The 19,959-nt window shown below is 34.6% G+C and overlaps 1 protein-coding gene across 1 annotated transcript in view; it reads right to left on the bottom strand.

Moving 5' to 3' along the window:
- MYOZ2 (myozenin 2) overlaps positions 1-19,959 on the bottom strand; it is a 39,907-nt gene that overhangs the window by 6,173 nt on the left and 13,775 nt on the right. Inside the window, exons 3-5 of the mRNA XM_053572616.1 lie at positions 18,992-19,161; positions 11,104-11,233; positions 8,480-8,663 (exon numbers count right to left, since the gene is read on the bottom strand). Of these exons, the coding sequence (XP_053428591.1) occupies positions 8,480-8,663; positions 11,104-11,233; positions 18,992-19,161 (484 nt within the window). The remainder of the gene's footprint in view (positions 1-8,479; positions 8,664-11,103; positions 11,234-18,991; positions 19,162-19,959) is intronic.

Raw genomic sequence — 19,959 nt, 5'->3', positions numbered from 1 at the left:
GAACAAATGAGATGGTTTTGGTAGGTGGGACTGAAGGATTATTGAAATAAAGAATAAATGAAAGGTAAAGCTATAAGGTGATAGAATAGAATGCCTGATATGGAGATTGTAGTGGATTGCTTCCCCTCTTCATCCAGTCCTGTTTTTACCACCACTGTGTGAGTCATTTACTTTTCTTGTAAATGAAAACATTCCTTTCTGTTCTGTCACCACCTCCTGCCTCCTACCACAGATCCAGTGAATAGTTTATGTTTGGAAAGCAGAGTTTTCTTTTCTTTTCTTTTTTTTTGGCACCATCGAGACTACATCCTGTTTGTTTGAATTTTATTGCTCTCAACACAGATTAGAGTCCATTAACAGAGATGTTAGCGTTGAATGTGAGAGGCTATTTGTAAGATTTTGAAGGCCTCCGAAAATAGTTTCAAATCTTTAGTCAAATTTAGTGAAGCAAACATTTCCACTGAAAAGTTGGCAATATTCTACTAAAAATTAACTGTACATCTCTATAATTCCCAGAACATAAATTCTCCACACATATGTCTGACTTAAAAAGATTTTTCCACTTTGTCATCTACATAGTGAATAATAAGCCTATTTTGCTCAAATTCAAAGCTAATAGTGGCTCACACCTGTGATCCTTGCACTCTGGGAGGCCAAGGCAGGTTGATTGCTTAAGCTCAGGAGTTGGAGACCAGCCTAAGCAAGAGCGAGACTCTGTCTCTAAAAACAGCTGGGTGTTGTGGCTGGTGCCTGTATTCCCGACTACTTCAGAAGTTGAGGCAGGAGGATTGCTCAAGCCCAAGAATTTGAGGTTGCTGTGAGCTATGATGCCACAGCGCTCTACCCAGGGTGACAGAGTGAAACTTTGTCTCAAAAAAATCACCCAAAGCCAAAAAACAAACAAGCCCCCCAAAGTTAATAGATGCTTTGTTGTTTATTTTGATGGACCAGTGAGGTGACTGCATTTATAAAAATGAATAGTGTTGGATATGTAATAAACCCACAATAATTACTAGTTATTCTGTAATGTAAAGAAGTAGATTAAATGGTTGTGTAGAAATTATTCTACTAAATACCTAATGAATCTTAATCATATAATCATAAGATTTATTTTACAGAGGATAAAGATTAGGACAGGTGAAGTGACATACTCAAAGTCATAACATTTTTTATTCCAAAATATAAAAGGGGTACAAATATTTGTACATGGATAACTTTCGTAATACTTTAGTGTCTGTCACTGTACCCATTAGGCAGGTTTTTGCCTCCTCCCTCCCCGCTGCTTGATTTCCACCGAGTTTTACTTCCTTCTTGCATATGTGCTCATTCGTTAGTTCCAATTTAATAGAGAGTACATGTGGTGTTTGTTTTTCCATTGCTTAGATACTTCTCCTGTGGTCTCTGGTTCCATCCAAATTGTTGCAAAAGGCATTAATTCATCCTTTTTAATGGCTAAGTACTACTCCATGGTATACATGTATCAGATTTTATTAATCCACTCATGAATTAATGGGCACTTGGGTTGATTCCACATCTTTGCAATTGTGAATCGTGACAGATCAAGTTATTGTACAGTTTTTTTGAAGCAGAGGTGGGAACCTCCTCACTCCTGGTTTATTTTTATGTCATTTGGGTTTTATAAAGTATTATTTGAATAATGCATAAAATATTAACATACTTAAAAGGAATATAAAACTCTAAAGTCAAGTTAGATTCTGGGCTATTTTGAAAATGTGATTAGATTTGGGACACAATTTTTATCTAGTCATTATCACTGCTGAACCCTATCAGATTACTTCTAACCCTTTTATGCTTTACTAACAGTATCTAATAATTAAATATAATAATGCAGGATTGCCAAACAGTATCATTTTACTCTTTGCAAGGACTTTAGAAATACCTAGAAATTGCTTATTTCTCTCTCTCTCTCCATTTCTCCCATTTATGTTTTTGCAAAAATGAATAAGAATGCTTATAGCATAATAAAGTCTTAATGTAATAATATGTTGAATTGTTTAATAAACAAAAGAAAATAAAACTTACTAAATTTTATTTTTTAAACATATAAAATGTGTGACAAACTAAAGTTTGGTCAAATTAATTTCTCATGATTTTGAATAGTTTCATAAAATAAAATCCTGTTAACCTTCAACAGGGAAAATAACACATTTTATTCTGGAAATGATTTCAATCTCTATTTTAAATGATTGGATTGTATTCTAGACTAATCAAGGAATGGCTTTTTATCACATTTAATTTTATAAAGACTCAGATACTAATTGAGATTGTTTTGCCTATGTGATTTTTGAAATAAAAACTTTATTGAAGTGTAAAATGCGTAAAGTGCAAAGTCATAAGGTAAAATCAATGAATATCATTTTTCCTAATATTTGTTGTTGTATTTTAAAAACAATAATGTTTATGTTGATCTTATATTCTGTACTCTTGCTAAATTTACTTACTAATTCTCATGATTTACCTGCAGCTTCTTTTGAATTTGTCTATAGACATAATCATATCATTTGTGAATGACAATCTTATTTTTCCTTTCTTATGCTTATGCCATTTATTTATTTTTCTTGTCTTATTGTTTAGCAGGGGCCAACACACAGCATCTTTGTTTGAAAATGTCTAAGAAGTAGGTTTTGGTTTTATTTTAACTCTAACCTTTAAATAATATCTTCAGTGGTATAGAATGTTAGGTTGGCAGTTATTTATTTCATTATTTAAAAGATGTTATTCCTTTTTCTTCCATAATTTCATAATTCTTATTTTTACTCATTTTAAAATAATGTGTCTATTATTCCCTATCTTTAGATTTTCTTATGGTCTTTAGTTTACAATAATATACCTTTGTGTGGTTTATGTTGAATTTATTCTTGAGTTCTTGGGTAGTGTAGTACTTCTTGAACCTGAGGCTTGATGTCTTTCGTCAATCTTGAAAAATTCTTGGTCATTAATTCTTCCAATATTGTTTTCTCTCTTATTCCATGCTGAAACTCTAGTTATGCGCATATATCGGCATTTTTATGACTATTACAAGTATCTTGTTTGCTTAAATCTTTTTTTCCCTGCTATGTTTTAGTTGGAACATTTTCTGTATCAGTTTACTAATCCTATCTTCAACTGTGTCTAATCTGCTATTAATTCCTTTTAATGAGTTTTATAGACATTTCTATCCTTCAGCATAACACAAATACAGAAAATCTCATAGAAATGCACATAATTCTGTGTATAAAATAAGTAATCTTGAAATAACTACACGTTTTAATGGCTCCTCCAAAGCCCTGTACATGTCTTGCCCAGTCACAACCCCCTCTCGCTCCTAGCAGTCATGAACATTTTGACTTTTATGGAAACATAAACTTATAATTTTTTAAAGTTTAGGACATTATTCTAAATAAGATAAGCTAGTCACAAAAAGACAAATTCTGCTATGATTCCACTTATATGGGCTGCTTAGAGTAGTAAAAATCATAGAGATAGAAAGTGTAATAGAATGGGTGATGGTCAGGGCAAGACGGGAGGAATGGGGAATTATCGTTTAATGGGTGCAGAGGTTCAGTTTTACAAGATGAAAAGATGCAGATGGATGGTAGTGAGAGTTGCACATTATGAGTATATTGCATTTAATCTCACTGAGATGTACACTTAAAATTGCTAAATGTTAAATTTTATGTTATGGGTATTTTACCACAATTTTAAAACTTGAAAATAAAAAAAACCCTGTAGAGATTATTGGCATCTCTGAATGATGTCATCTTCCCTGCAGAGGGGATGCACTTCTGTCATGCTGGCAGTCCGATTAAGCTGAAGTGGCATTTATTCAATATAAGACTGTGTTGATCGGGGGTGGCTTCATGAAGGCTAGTCTATTACTTGTTCACCTTTACTCCAATGACATAATTCTTTAGGGTTCCCAGTTGAAAGCTTAGAATATTTGCCAGGCCTCCTCCTCCTTGGAAGACCCTATACTTTTGATTTTGGTCTTACCAGACTGGAAATTGCTGAAAGATTTACTCAGCTTTTCAGACTGTTAGTTGTTGCCAATAAATCAGTACATCAAGGTGGAAAATGGTACCAAATGTTGGGTTTAACATTTCCGAATTTCCCTTATTGTTAAGATCTTGGCCTTACCTGCTTCCTTGGTAAATCTTCTTTTCTTTTACCAGTTTTTAAAAACTAAATGTTCTTGCTATTTTTATAAAGTCAATTCTGATGTAAACTAGTCTGCCATAGCTGATAATGGAGTCTACCTATATGACTTCTTTTTGACTTGGTAAGCATTTATACCAAAGATATAATAGGCATATCTTGGGGTTGTGAGTTCAGTTCCAGACCACCAAAATACAGTAAATACTGCAATGAAACAAGTCACACAAATTTTTTGATTTCCCAAGACATATAAAAATTATGTCTTAATTCTTATTAAATTCTAGTCTATTAAGTGTTTAATAGTATTGTGTCTAAAAAAAATACATACTTTACTTAAAAACACTTTATTGCTAAAAATGCTAACAATTATCTGAGGCTTCAGTGAGTGGTGATATTTTTGCTGATGGAGAGTCTTGCTTTGATGTGGATGGCCACTAACTCAACAGGATAGTGTCTTGAAGGTTGGGGTATCTGTGGCAACTTCTTAAAATTAGACAACATGAAGTTTACTGTATCAATTGATTCTTCCTTTCACAAATGTTTACTCTGTAGAATTTGATGCTATTTGATAGCATTTTACCCACAGTAGAATTTTTTTTCAAAATTTGAATCTGTCCTCTCAAACTCTGCTATTACTTTGCAACTAAATTTACAGAATATTCTAAGCTCTTTGTTGTCATTTCAACAATGGTCATGGCATCTTCACCAGGACGAGATTGCATCTCAGGCTAATAGTTTTTTTTTTGGTCACCAATAAGAAGCAACTTTTCATTTGTCCAAATTTTATCATGAGATTGCAGCAATCAATCACAACATCTTCTGATTCCACTTCTAATTAGATTCCTCTTGCTATTTTCAGAACATCTTCCACTGAAGTCTTGAACCCATAAAAGTCATCAGTGGGGGTTAGAATCAACTTCTTCCTAACTCTTGTTAATGTTGATATTTTGTCCTCCTTCCACGAATTGCAAATGTTTTTAATAGCATTTAGAATAGTGAATCCTTTCCAGAAGATTTCCAATTTACTTTGTCCAGATCCATTAGAGCAGCAGTTCTCAACCTGTGTGTCCTGACCTCTTTTAACTGTATTGAGGGTTCATGGCGTTAGGAAGGTTGAGAACTACTGCTTTGGAGGAATCACTATATATGGCCTTAGCCTTATGAAATGTATTTCTTATGTCATAAGACTTGAAAGTTAAAATTATTCCCTGATCCCTGGGGTTCAGAATGGTGGTTGTGTTAGCAAGCATGAAAATATCATTAATCTTCTTTTATTTCTCTTTATCAGAGCTCTTGGGTGACTAGGTCCATTGTCTGTGAGCAAGTAATACTTTGAAAGGAATCCTTTTGTGGGGACACTATTTCTCACAATCTTAGGCTTAAAATATTTAGCAAACCATACTGTAAACAGATGTGTAGTCATTTAGGCTTTGCTTTTCCACTGATAGGGCACAGGAGGAGCAGATTTAGCATAATCTGCAAGTAGATTTAGAATTTTCAGAATGATAAATGAGAATTGGCTTCAACTTAAAGTCATCAGAAGTACTAGCCCCTAACAAGAGGGAGTCAGCCTGCCCTTTGAAGTTTTGAAGTAAAGCATTGAAAGCTATGAAAGTCTAAGTTTTCCTGCATGAAAATCTGTTGTTTAGGGTACCCACTTTCATAAGTGATCTTGGCTAAATCTTTCTTGCTGTAGCTTCTCTATCACTTTGCTACTTCACTTTGAAGTTCCACGTTTTAGAAACAACTTCTTTTCTTAAACTTCATGAACCAACCTTTGCTAGCTCGAACTTTTCTTCTGCAGCTTCTTTACCCCTCTCAGCCTTCACAGAATAAAAGAGGTTAGGGCCTTGCTAACCTCTGGATGAGGTTTTGGCTTAAGGGAATTTAAATAAGGCTGTTTCACTTTCTTATCAATCATGTTTTCATGAAGTAGCACTCTGAATTTCCTTCAAGAACTTTTCCTTTGCATTCATAATTTGGCTAACTGTGCAAGAGGTCTAGCTTTCGGCCTGTTCCGCTTTTGAACTTGCCTTCTTCACTAAGCTTAATCATTTCTAGCTTTTAATTTAAGGTGAGAGATGTGAACCTCTTCCTTTCACTTGGGCATTTAGAGGCCACTGTAGGGTTATAAACTGGCCTCGTTTCAATATCGTTCTGTCTCAGAGACTCAGGAGGCGTGAGGAGAGGGAGCAAGACAGGGGAATGGCCAGTTGGTGGGGCAGCCAGAGCAAACATAATACCAATGAAGTTCCACATCTTATACACATATGAGCATGGTTGATGGTGCCCCCCAAACAATTCCAACAATAACATCAGAGATCACTGAGCAGAGATCACTGTAACACACATAATAATCCATGAAAAAGTTTGAAATATTCCAAGAATTACCCAAATGTGACACAGAGATAGAAAGTGAAGACATGCTATTGGAAAAATGGTACCAATAAATTTACTTGACACAGGATTGCCACAAACCCTCAATTTGTAAAAATCCACACTCCATCTGTGAAGTGCAATGAAGCAAAGCACAATAAAATGAGGCATAAGAAGACTTCTAAGCAGTCCATGCAATAGATAAAGCTTTACATTTTGCATACCCTTTTACATATGCTTTAAGAATGAAAGGATCATGAAGCTACGTGTGCGGTGTGTCTGTGTATCACGCCATGTTTTAGTTCATCTGTTAATGTTATTTAATGATCATAAAGAGTCTCAGTATGTTGATTAAATTTAATTATTTCATGATTAATTTAAATCATCCACATAGAAATTATGGATGAATCATCCATAGATGATTCGATGAATCATCCACATAGAAATTAATCATTAAATTATTAATAATTTAAATTAATTAAATTTAATTAAAGTATTTTATTTCTATGTGGATGATTTAAAAAGGAATGACACCATTTTTGCAAGTAAAGGAGAAGTATTAGTAGGTTAAATTTTCTGTTATTCTTTCTCATACACATACATACACACATGCACACACACACACTTTGATTTAACACTGGGGCTACATTTGGGAAGTATTGTGCTCATTGATGCAGCACTATTACTTCTTGGCCCTTTGTTGGAGGGCCAAGTGCATTGATATAGCACTCATCTGCTATTTATACAATCAACAGGTATCTTTTTATAACTGACTGAACTATATCAGTGTGTTTGTAGAACTGCTGGCAAGCTACTCAGCAGGTACTGAAGCCATAAGATCCAGAAAAGACTTAAGACATCTCTTAAGAAGACTTATAACATTTCTTAAGCACCAATCTCAAAAGCCGGAAGTATTAACATCATTTTCCCCCAGGGTTTTACTTTTATCATTTTCTACACTTTTGGGGGGATAAAATTGGAACACTGATTGGAAAGGGCATCTCAATCATCTTTCCTCGATACTCCTCAAGCCCTCTTTGAATTGTGTGGTATGCCTCTTTTATGCAATAGTTATATTCCTGATATAGTAGTGTGCATGTAAAAACCGAAATTTAAATAGTATAGTAATTAAAATGCTGAAGAGTATGATTTAAATGAAGTGTATGTGGCATTCTCTTTTTGTAAATCAAAGACTTATTCCTTAATTTTTTTATTTTTAAATGAATATTTAGCAGCCTATAAATTGAATCTAATTATCTTATAAGTATTAGATAGTATACTAAAGATATTTTACTGTAAAACGAATGTTAACTGGTCAAAGAATGGATTATAAAATCATTACAAATATCTAAAATCTTCATGGAAATTATAAAAGATGAATAGCAGGAAAAATCAATGCCCATTGTATAAACCACAGATGTATTTGTCAATATTTTTGGTACGTTAAGTTTTGATTTGTACATCTGCTAGGTAGGATCTTGGGCCATTAAGTCTCTAGTTACTTTAATCTGGCTTAAAGCATGCAAAAATATAAATTGAAACCTAGAGTAACACAATAATTCTCATATTGTCCTACATGTGAATTATTTCTAAAATTCTTGAACAATATTGTCATTTGAAATAACACATAAACTAATATCAATGTTTGGATTAGAAATTATTATTTAAACAACATTTCTGAAGTGTGTGGGGAGGTCTAATGTTATAACTACAATAGTCTCTGAATTATTTTCTTCACTTTTATACTAAAAAGGACCAAGGAAAAAAATATTAGTAATATTTCAAAAGGAAGTCTCTGTGTAAGTTAAGAAGATATCCTTCCTATGTTGCTATTTAAAATTTTTCTTTAAAAAAATTATTTTTCTCCTAGAAGATTGGGTTCTCTGTACCACAATGGTAAAATCTTGGTATTACACACCAACAGTGTTACTCAGGAAAATTGAATTACCTGTTAAAGCTCTTGTAATCAGGCAGATCTGCCTTGCCTTCAGGTTTGAAAAGTTTAGGGTATAAAGCCTCTAAAAGCTCCGGATCACTGCTAATGGCTTGTTCCCAGGGAGACTGATAGTACTTAGGGATAGCTGTGGTGTTGAATCTTTCAGCAGGAATTTCCTTCAGTGGTCCAGAATATCCTTTGGAAAAATAGAGCAAGAATAAGTAAACACAGAGTGCCTGAGAGTTACTAAACTTCATCTAACGTTTTGCCATATTTTATTTTTCATGCTGGGGTAAGTTTATGAGAAATAGTCCCTTAGAAATCAGCACTCAGATACTACTAAACATTTTAAAGCTCCTTTATAAAAAGAAACCATTGTTCTTAATGTTTAATTTTTCCAAATCATACAGTTATTTTTGTCCCTGACTGTCTTAATGTATATTTGTTCAGTAAATTGTTCATTTAACTTTTAAAAAAGTGTGTGCCTTACATTAATTTATACTATACTTTAGATATCACAATTAATTAATTTAAAATGTTTACTGAGTGCCTGTTATACACACACACACACACACACACACACACACACACACATATATGCTCCTGATGGTAAATAAAGTGTACATATGATATTGAATCATGTAGACACAGTGAGACTATGAGTATATCTTAGGCGTCTTTCCTATCTCCTTATGTCTATTATGTCTAGTTTTTTGTATAAATTTATGGACTACAAGTAATTTTGTTACCTGAATACATTGTACAGTGGTGAAGCCAGGGCTTTGAGTTCTCCATCCCCCAAATAAAGTACATTGAACCCTTGTGTCTATTCATAATGTACGGATTCTTTGAGAACAGAAATTAATTCTTCTATTCATTTAGCAATTTCATATAGTAATGGCCACATAATAAAAATTCCATGTGACGAGAGCACCAAATAGTATTAAAATTGACATTTGCATATGTCCTTTCTCTTCCTATTAAAAAAAATAAACCTGCAAAAATTCAAAAGCAAGGGTTGCAGCACATTGGTTGTACTAAAAAGAGTATGTGTGTTGCTGGGCGGCGCCTATGGCTCAAGGAGTAGGGCGCTGGTCCCGTAAGCTGGAGGTGGTGGGTTTTAGCCCCAGCCAAAAACCAAAAAAAAAAAAGAGTATGTGTGTTGTGTAAGAATAATGTTATGTAAGAATACTGTTGTGTAAGAAGGATATAAAGATGGATGGGGAGAGAATATGGTATGGTAGGGATTGTACTTATCACACTTAATTCTAACAAGCCAGTGCAGTGAGATTTGTTTTCTTTATTTTATAAATTGAGGGAACTGAGGCCCAAAGAGATTTGTTTTCTTTCCCATCACAGTAGTAAAATGGAAGGAGTTACTGGGTTAAACCTAGATCTCTCTGATTTTAAAGCTTGTTTCTTCTCCCACGTAGTTAATGCTATAGATGTAGACCCTGTTACCTGCTTTTCTATTATAACTTTTGTTTGAAAGCTATTGAAGAACTTATTGAAATACTTTATTTCAGAATTTTCCGGATTTTAATTGTGCCTAGTTGGTCTCCTTCAGTGTTATTTTACTAGATCTAGCAATAGTTTTTCTCACTGTGTTCAGTAATAATGCTCTAATAAGTTCAAGCTTACCAGTGACCTATTTTTAAATAACATTTAATGTTATACAGATGCTTCACCTACATATTTTCCAAAAAAGTATTGCATTTGGGAAAGATTCTGAAAGTATTTCTGCTAAATTTACCACAAAAATGACAGATATCACTCATTTCAAGATAAAATTATTTAAAAATTTAAAAGCCTACTTTATACATTACCCTTGAGGAAATGCTTGGATTTTCAAAGACACTTGCTATAAGTTACTTTGAAAAGTGGTTGTCTAAAGACATATTACAGTTTTTTTGAAAGATGCTTATATTTAAAGAATATATTGACTGGATAATAATGTTCTTCTCTTTAAAGATGATAAAAAAATATACACTGTCAAGGAACTGCATTTGAAGCCCTGGAAGGCAGCAGAGATGACAAAAGCAATGTCTCCCATGAGGTCACTTCACCTGAGGCATTTGGGAATTTTGTTTAACTCTTGATTAATCGATATGGCCTCATAGACATTCATAACCTCAGTTTCTTAATTTGTAAAGTGAGGATTATAATTAATATGTCATGAATTTATTGTGAAATTAAAGATCGTAACATATTACATAGACTTTCATAAATTGTATAGTCCAATTAGATCTTCTATATAATTGCAAATGACTTAATTTTTAATATAAGTGATTACCAACAAACACAATGAAACTTTAAAGGAATTGAAGCTATCATAAATGTTTTACGTGGTTCCTTATGTCTGAATTTTTCCATTTATCTTGAATTTATCCAAAAACATAGTTAATGAAAAGGATGTATTATTTATTTATTTTTTTTTTTTGTGGTTTTTTGGCCGAGGCTGAGTTTGAACCCGCCACCTCTGGCATATAGGACCGGCACCCTACTCCCTGAGCCACAGGCACCGCCCCAAAAGGATGTATTATTTAAACACAACTTAGTAAAGGCTTCAAATGACTCACGTCCTATCTTTTAGTACACAGCGATTTTATCATTCTGTTTGGAAGGGGATTAGTTACCTGGTGCAATGTTGTCTGGATTTGGAGGGCTTCGTGGATCTGGGGTGTTGGGAGGAGTCGAGGGGGCTTGCTGGGAACCACCTTCCAGGTTGTTTCCATCCAGTTTCCCATTCTGCATAGCAATACGGTGCTGTATTTGATCAAAAGTAAACTCTGCTTAAAACTCAAAAATGTTAGTCACACTCTTGCATTAACAGGAGCTATATATGCAAAACTCCATTTGTATATTTTTAAATTTATATACAATTAAATACAGTCCTATACAATTAGATCTTCAATATAATACAATAAATTACAATGTCACTTTATTATTTCATAGGGCCTCAATAATTTACATGGTAATATGGCTGAGAACTTGAATGAGACATTACTGATATCAATCTAAGATCTATTTTATGACAATCCACTTAACAATAATGAAAGCTGAAAAATTAATTGAGTCTTACTGTGTGCCAGGCACTTTGTCTAGTGATTCATATCAACTACTTCATTTTCTATTCACAAGATCCGTATGAGATAAATGTATTTAATTTCTAAATCTTTACTAATCTAGTCATGTAGAGCTTATTGGCCAAACATTTGGGTTAGTAATCCTTATATTACTATTACATTTTGTAGTTGGGCTTTAGTTAGATTCGTTAATGTATAGAAAGTTTTAAAATTTAATCTGAAATTTGAATAGCATTCATTTGTACCCCCACCAAAACCCTAAACCAAAAACCATTTGTACTCTAAGTTATATGTTCTTACAGAAGGAAGAATTTATGATTTTTAGAAAATAAGATGCTAAGAAGAGACATTCATCTTTTTAATTTTAGAAAATTTGTTTTACTGTCATAATTTATGGCAATAATATGGAATCTTCAAAAATGTTCAATTTCCATTTTAAGAAAGAAAAATGAACATTGTGTTAGGTAATGTCCTCAGAAGTATGGACAGCCTTTATTCTTATAATAAAGCATTATTTTAATTATATATGAGCAATAGGTGTATTTTAAAAAGAAGTACATAAAGTCAAACTATCTTTTAACTTTAGAAAGAAAAATTTCATGAAGAGTGTAGCAAATAGAAACAAATTCTAAGTCTTTTTCTGTGTAACATGCAGAAAATATTGGCTAAGGTCTTTTCTATATTTGTAAAATATTGTGGTGAAACATACCTTTATTTAACTTTATAGGGATTTTGGTATAAGACTATTTTGTTCCAAAACTCAAATACTATAATCAAAGTCCATAAACTAAGAATTGTACCTGATAAAATTATGAGGAGGTAAAGTTTATCCCCATTTTTAGGCCTCAACTACACAGTCACTGCCCAACTGCCTTTTACACTCACATTAATTTCTACAGCATCCCCAAAGTCTGCTTTCGAATCAGTAGCCTCAATTTATTCCTTTGTTCTTTCGTCTGCTTCATCAAAATTCTCATTTTCCCAGGGCAGATAATGTCAGTAACAAAATGAAATCACCATGAATAAATTATATTTGTCCAATATTGATCATCTGCCTTGATGTATTAACTTTGCAGGGATGTATATCTTTTTGAAGAGCAGTTTTGAAACCAAAGAACTTAATCTCTGTTAGAATTTACAAAGACACATTTTAGGAAGGACTTTTCCCATACCTGTCTCTGCCAAAGGTTAAAATTTATAGCAAAAATATTAAAACCTTCAACATGTTTAAAACTTGAAACATTACATTCCTAACGGCTAGCCCACTGTCACGTTCACACTTTGCTGTATTTGAATAAAATGTTTTAGCCTGGTACTCACCCCTGCCTGTCTAGTCTCATCTCTCATCAGTTTTCAAGATGTGCCCTAAGCTTCAAACTAAACCACGTGTGATTTCCTTATTATCTTATATGATTCCCTACGTTTGATTATTTGATTGTGGGAGATCCCCCGGCAGGAAGTCCCTTCTTCCACATTACCACAGTCAGATCTGTCCTGATTTAAAAACCACTCCTTCTCTGATCCGTTCTCACGCTCCAATCAGAAAGTTTTCTCTTTCTTCCTGCCACTCCCACACCACTTGCCCTCGTTTCCTTTTTATTTATCTTCTGTATCCTGTTTTATTGACTACCATGTTATCTAGTTGAGAACAGGGAATTTTATCTTACTCGTCTTTTACAAAGCCTATTCCGGTGCTTTATATAGCATAAATAGTCAGTGAACATTTGTTGAATTTTTAGTGAATAAATTTCCAAATGCAGCTGAGTTTTTTACTATAACCTTTTAAAAAATTACACCTTCCTTTTTTACTCTAGTTTTCATGTTCACGTCCTCTTTGTTGCTCATGCTTTTATCGTGTGTTCATTTCCCACCGAGCATTTCTCTCTGTTAGCCTGAATAGGAACACTTCTGAGTGTGGCATTGCTCCAGTCCTTAGAAATTGTCCCTTATTGCCTGGTGAACAGAGCAGAAGCTCTTAGTCTGGTGCTCAAGATCCTGGACTCACCTCATGCGTGTTCCCTTTCACGTTGCTTCTTTTCACAAGCCAGTTCCCCAGTGCTGGCATCTGCCCTCCTGATTGCCACATGCCCTTCCATCTGCCTGGAATGCCCTCCTTCCTGTTCTTCACCAAATCAAATCCTAGGTTTTCTCTGAGATCCATTTTAAAATTGCCCTCTTCTTTCTGCCGAACTTCAACTACCAGAAATGGCTCCATATTCTGTATCATCTCAATACTTCAATAAAATCTGTACCATCTTTTCATGCTCTTTCCTATTTATTCTGTTAGCTGGGTTTTGTTACTGCGTTTATGTTACTTTGTAACTTATAATCTGATTTTTTTTTTTTTCAGTTTTTGGCTGGGGCAGGGTTTGAACCTGTCACCTCCAGCATATGGGGCCAGCGCCCTACTCCTTTGAGCCACAGGTACCGCCCAATTTATAATCTGATTTAAGTCTAGTTGAGTACCATCAGTCTTTTGCATTCTTATACCTCAAAACTATTCTTATTTGTTGTGGAAATTAAAGGATTTTAAAACATGGATATTTAACTAGCATATGTCTAATATATAATTCAATATTTTGCATTTTGAATTTAGCTCCTATCTTGTTTGCCTTATTAACTAGATTACTGTCCTTTTTTCACTTCTTTACTTTTTTTTTTACTACCTTTTAAAAAAGTGAAAAGTACATGGCAACTTCAATTATAAATGAAAAGGTAGCTGAGATAAATACAGGAAGTTTAAATGTGAAATGCATAAAGAATTACCTAAGTTCCTAGAATGTGTTCATGAAATAAATTTTACCTGAACTTACCAGTCATTCTACCTACATTAATTTTTAGGAATCGCAATACTAACCATCTGTAACCTTTTCCTGGGAATTAATGATGAGCAGGAAAATCAACTTTCTAGTTAGTAATTATTAGGAGACACCCAACATTTTTATATCACCATTATGTATACAAGCAAAGCCTTATAATAGTTAGTAACTCATTATAATTATGAACCTCAAATTATAACATTCTATCATCTGAAATTTCCTTCAGAAAAGTAAACAGACAAATGAAAAGGTATTTTCTTAACTGTATCTCAGTTAAGTTGACCCCAAAGAAAACAAAACTAGAGAAGTATCCTATAGCCTGTCAACATGTATGGTACAAACACATGCATAGGCTTGGCGCCTTTGGCTTAAGCGGCTAAGGCACCAGCCACGTACACCTGAGGTAGCGGGTTCGAATCCAGCCCGGGTCTGCCAAACAACAATGACGGCTGCAACCAAAAAAAAAAAAAAATAGCCGGGTGTTGTGGTAGGTGCCTGTAGTCCCAGCTACTTGGGAGGCAGAGGCAGGAGAATCGCTTGAGCCCAGGAGTTGGAGGTTGCTGTGAGCTGTGATGCCACAGCACTCTACCCAGGGCAACAGCTTGAGGCTCTGTCTCAAAAAAAAAAAAAAAACCACATGCGTAATATATATTGAATGATTTCTGTTGAAATATCAATGGAAATAAAAGAGGAACTTTCAAAATCTATTCTATACTTTGTGCCAAATACATTGTAAAAGTTATATTTTGAACAAAATGTAAATACATTCAGAATTCCAATATATTTGGTATAGTCTTATTTTAGAACTACTTTTTATAGCATATTCCCTTTGCCAAGTATGTGTATTATTTAAAATTTCTAGAGATTTCAAAAAGTCCAGCATCCTTTTGCAGTAATTTATAGAGAGAATTTCAGTCCTCAGGAAGTGTTCTTCTACTTTATTTCCCTTTGCATACGCATTTTCTTCAACCATCCCCTTTTATGCCTTTTTATTTAAGAAGTAATTCAGTGCATGAACGAGGGCTTCAAAATTGGCTCATACAGCAAGCAATGTTTCTTTACTTCTTTTTAAGAATGGACATTTCCTGTTACTGTGTTTGTGTCCTAGAAAGTGGATGTTGCTTGAATTCCCTGGTGTACCACAGCAGGACAGTTCACAGCGGCATTTATTTTTCTGTTTTTAAAATGATACTTAATATTTGAACAAATGGCATTGATTACTAGAAGGCTGGCTTTCATTTTCCTTAATATGAGGTCTTAAACATTATCATAAAATTAGAAATATATAAAACTAAGTTAAATTATTATTTTGACAATATCTATAGCTAAAGGGAAGCAATGAAAGTAAAACCTTGTTCCAGAGAATGTGGTCAGTAGATGAGGTTAATGCAGTGCAAATCTTATAAAGACGATTCAAGAGCAGGATTGTACATAAATGGTTACTCTCTATCTTTCAGTATTATTTGGACCCCCATCACTAAATATAGGCTGTATATTTTTAATCTTTAATCTCATAGCATTGTAACTAGAAGATAATAGATACTCAATGAATATTTTCTAACAGTATAAATGAATGCATGGAAAAAGACTTGGACCTGATATTATATATACTTTTTAATTCCTGTCATGCTAACAATGGTGCCTTAATAAAGTGAATGTATCCTCATATAATATGGCTGCTTATCTCCAGTATTGATTTATCATTCAGGTAATATTTGGAATTAAGATAAGAGAACACACAGATCATTAAAGCCAGAAGGCACCTTAGAGAGCATTTGAGTTCATATCCTTATTATTATTATTATTATTATTTTCGTAGAGACAGAGTCTCACCTTATCACCCTCGGTAGAGTGCCGTGGCATCACACAGCTCACAGCAACCTCCAAATCCTTGGGCTTAGGCGATTCTCTTGACTCAGCCTCCCAAGTAGCTGGGACTACAGGCGCCCACCACAACGCTCGGCTATTTATTTGTTGCAGTTTGGCCAGGGCTGGGTTTGAACCCACCACCCTTGGCATATGGGGCTGGCGCCCTACCCGCTGAACCACAGGCGCCACCCTCATATCCTTATTTTATAAAAGAGAAAAAAAAAAATCCCTTTTAAGTCAACTCCACATCACATGACTGGCAGGAGAGCCAGGACCAAGTCCTGGTCTCCCAGCTCCCAGGCCAGAGTTTCCTTGAACAACACCGTGATAGATGTTGGTGCCAAGAATTCTGAAATTCTGAGAGCTTGGTTTCAATCTTCTTCATTATGGAGTTGCTTAAGGCAAATCAACATACTTCCTTGAATACTACTTTCCTTGTTTCGAAAGAAGAGAGAGTAAATTTCATCAGACTTCAGAGTATGTTATATAACTTGATGAAATGTGACTTCATTGCATATACTATTATTGTTTATTGCTCTGAGTTATTTATAAGCATTTAATTTTTTATTTCAATAGACTCATTTCGGGTCATTTTATTTACTTAGTGCCTGATCTTTTAGGAGTAGTGAAAAATTTTCCAGACATGTTTTTTTGTTTGCTTGTTTGTTTGTTTTGCAGTTTTTGGTCGGGGCTGGATTTGAACCCGCCACCTCCGGCATATGGGGCTGGCGCCCTACTCCTTTGAGCCACAGCCACTGCCCCTCAGACATGTTCTTATACATTTTAAGTATAACCAGAACACTGAACCACAAGAACATTAAGATTACTGTCCCTAATTTAAAGTATTGGTAAGAGAATCAACCGTGTTCATAAGGACATTGTTAATCTCATCGTACTTTTCTCTGGAACTATAAAGGATTATTCTTAGAGACGTAAGTGGAAGTTAAGAAAACTGGCATTATTCGTTTATTCAGATGTCTAGACATGTTGATGACTTTTCAAAGACTCTCCTTAAGCCACCTTATTTTATATTATTTCATAGAATGTCTTCTCTGTTGTCATTATTATTATTTTTTTTTTTTTGTAGAGACAGAGTTTCACTTTATTGCCCTCGGTAGAGTGCTGTGGCGTCACACAGTTCACAGCAACCTCCAACTCCTGGGCTTAAGCGATTCTTTTGCCTCAGCCTCCCGAGCAGCTGGGACTACAGGCACCCACCACAACGCCCGGCTATTTTTTTGTTGCAGCTGGGCCGGGGCTGGGTTTGAACCCACCACCCTCGGCATATGGGGCCGGTGCCCTACTCACTGAGCCACAGGCGCCGCCCTCTGTTGTCATTATTGAAAGAATATGAGTAGTCAGACTCCATAATATGGGGTAGGGATTAGCCACAGATATTAGCTGCATTAACCACGGATATTTTCTGGCAAGAGGATGCTGGGCATAATTATAGGGAAATATAACATTGCATTGATGCAGGACTTCAGGTGAAAAATAATTTCTCACAAATGTAAATAATATAGTTGAGTAAGAGTTAATGTGAGACGGAATACACAGTTATAACAACTACACCTAAATTTAATCCTGAATATTGAAGGATGGTCACTAATGTGAAAAAGAAAATCATTTAAAATGTCATTTCAACATTCACTGTTAACAAAAGCTTCATGCCTGAAAGGGAAATAGAAATTGTGGAAATGAGTAAAATGTCTGTATTGTGAGTTTGGATATTAGTTTCTATAATGTGTCTTAGAATTTATCATAAAAGAACTTGGTGAAATTAGTGTGTTTTCTGTAAAGAAGCGTGCTGTCAATTCAAAACAACTTAGTAGTGATGGCAGCTGGTAAGGCTTCAGGTTTAAATTTGTCAGTAAACTTGTGAATCCCTCATAGCTGGAGGAAGAAACCTTAAGTAATTAAAACTTATATCTATTGTAGTCTCCACTATAATTTAAGATCAAAGCACTATTTCTTTTTGATTCTTCATAAATGCTATTTGATTTTTAAAGCCCTATTTAAGATCAAAGCACTATTTCTTTTTGATTCTTCATAAATGCTATTTGATTTTTAAAGCCATTTCCCCAAAGCTGGCTGCCTTTCTATTACAGACTACTTCCTCTATAATCTCTTTAAATAAAAGTTTACATGAATACAATATTAATATAATATGTAAAATGCAGTTTAATTAATTTATTCCCATCTATTAGCTTTCAGTTGAGAAAATCTTTGTCTACGAGTTATGTGCCCGCTGGTTTTTACTGTTAATAGGTACCAGATTCCCCTATACAATGTGGGATAAATGCTTCAGAGGAAATCAAATGTGTCTGTAGCTCCCAGGCGTGTTTCAGCGCCAGGATATATTCAGCCAATAAAATGCTTATCCTTACTTTGCAGAGTGCTGTGTGCTTTAGAAGTGTTTCCATCTCAAACATTTAACTAGTGGTGATAAGACCATGGAAACTTCTAGCATTACTTCTCTCTGCTTGCTTTCCCTCCTCTCAGTAGAACAGGTCAGTTCCTTAGTGCCAAATCCACAAGCTTACAACGTCCCTATTGAACTAAAAGCATACTCATATCATCTATAATACTTTTTTGTTTACCCACCTAAACTCTTCCTTACGATGGAAAAAAAAAGTCTTAGACTCAACTGAAAGAAAATACGTAGATACTTGCTTGGGAATCCAGCGATGCATACAAATTTGGAAATGCTGCTCATTCATGGAGATACCACACGGTCAAGTTATACCTACGTTTATTTGTGCCTTAGATTCATACTGGAAATTTTCAAATGTGTATTTGTCAGATCTTCTTTGGCGCATCTTAAATAGCCTGGCACCACGGTTACTGAGATGGGATAATTCTTCCAACATGATGTCCCTGGGGATGCTGACCTTTTTGCCCAGGTCCATGCCATCTACATCTGTAAAAGAATATTCATATGCATGAACACCCTAAGGTAAACATGTGTTAATGCTCGTCTCCATTCCACAATGCATCGCCTACTTTATGCTATTGGGCTGACTGCCTTAAATTAAACCCTGGACCCACCACTTTCTGCTGCATGATCATAGATATGCTACTTACTTTCTCTAAATCTCAGTTTCCTCATGTCTCAAGTGGGGCTAATTATCTACTGCAAAGCATTGGTATGAGAATTAAATAAAAATGCTTCATAGAAAGCACCTAGCATTATAAGAAAGAATAAATAAAAGTTAACTGTCATCAATATTAGTACAATTAGTGAGATTTCAAACGGTGCTGTTTTGCTGCCCATGTTTTTATGTATCAATTTGAGTTGCCCCTTTACTGAGATGTCTACCCTCTCACCACAACCCCCTTTCCCAATCTTGGTCAAAACACTATTCATTCTACATCCAGCACTAAGCAGCTTACATAAAGAAAGCAGATGATAAATATTGAGTGAACGTCCTTCCCAGTCTTGCTCAAACGCCATTTCTGTGACTCCTTTCCGTAAAATATCTCTTTATAGTAGTTTATATCATCTCCAAATTCCCATAACACTGAATCATGTACACTTGATTATTTTTCATTTGTTTCATGGTTTGCATTTTTTTAATGTTTTAATCTCTGTGTCCCCCCATGACTTACACATAGAAGATATTCAGCAAATGAGTATTATTTTCTACTTGAAGTACCAAAAAACTTTTCCAAAATCTAGAAGAGATGAAATACTTCCACTTGATGTCTTTAATCAGGA

Source organism: Nycticebus coucang, chromosome 1, assembly GCF_027406575.1.
Source record: "Nycticebus coucang isolate mNycCou1 chromosome 1, mNycCou1.pri, whole genome shotgun sequence".
In the NCBI taxonomy this organism is placed as follows: Eukaryota; Metazoa; Chordata; class Mammalia; order Primates; family Lorisidae; genus Nycticebus; species Nycticebus coucang.
This window is presented reverse-complemented; position numbering and strand designations above follow the sequence as displayed.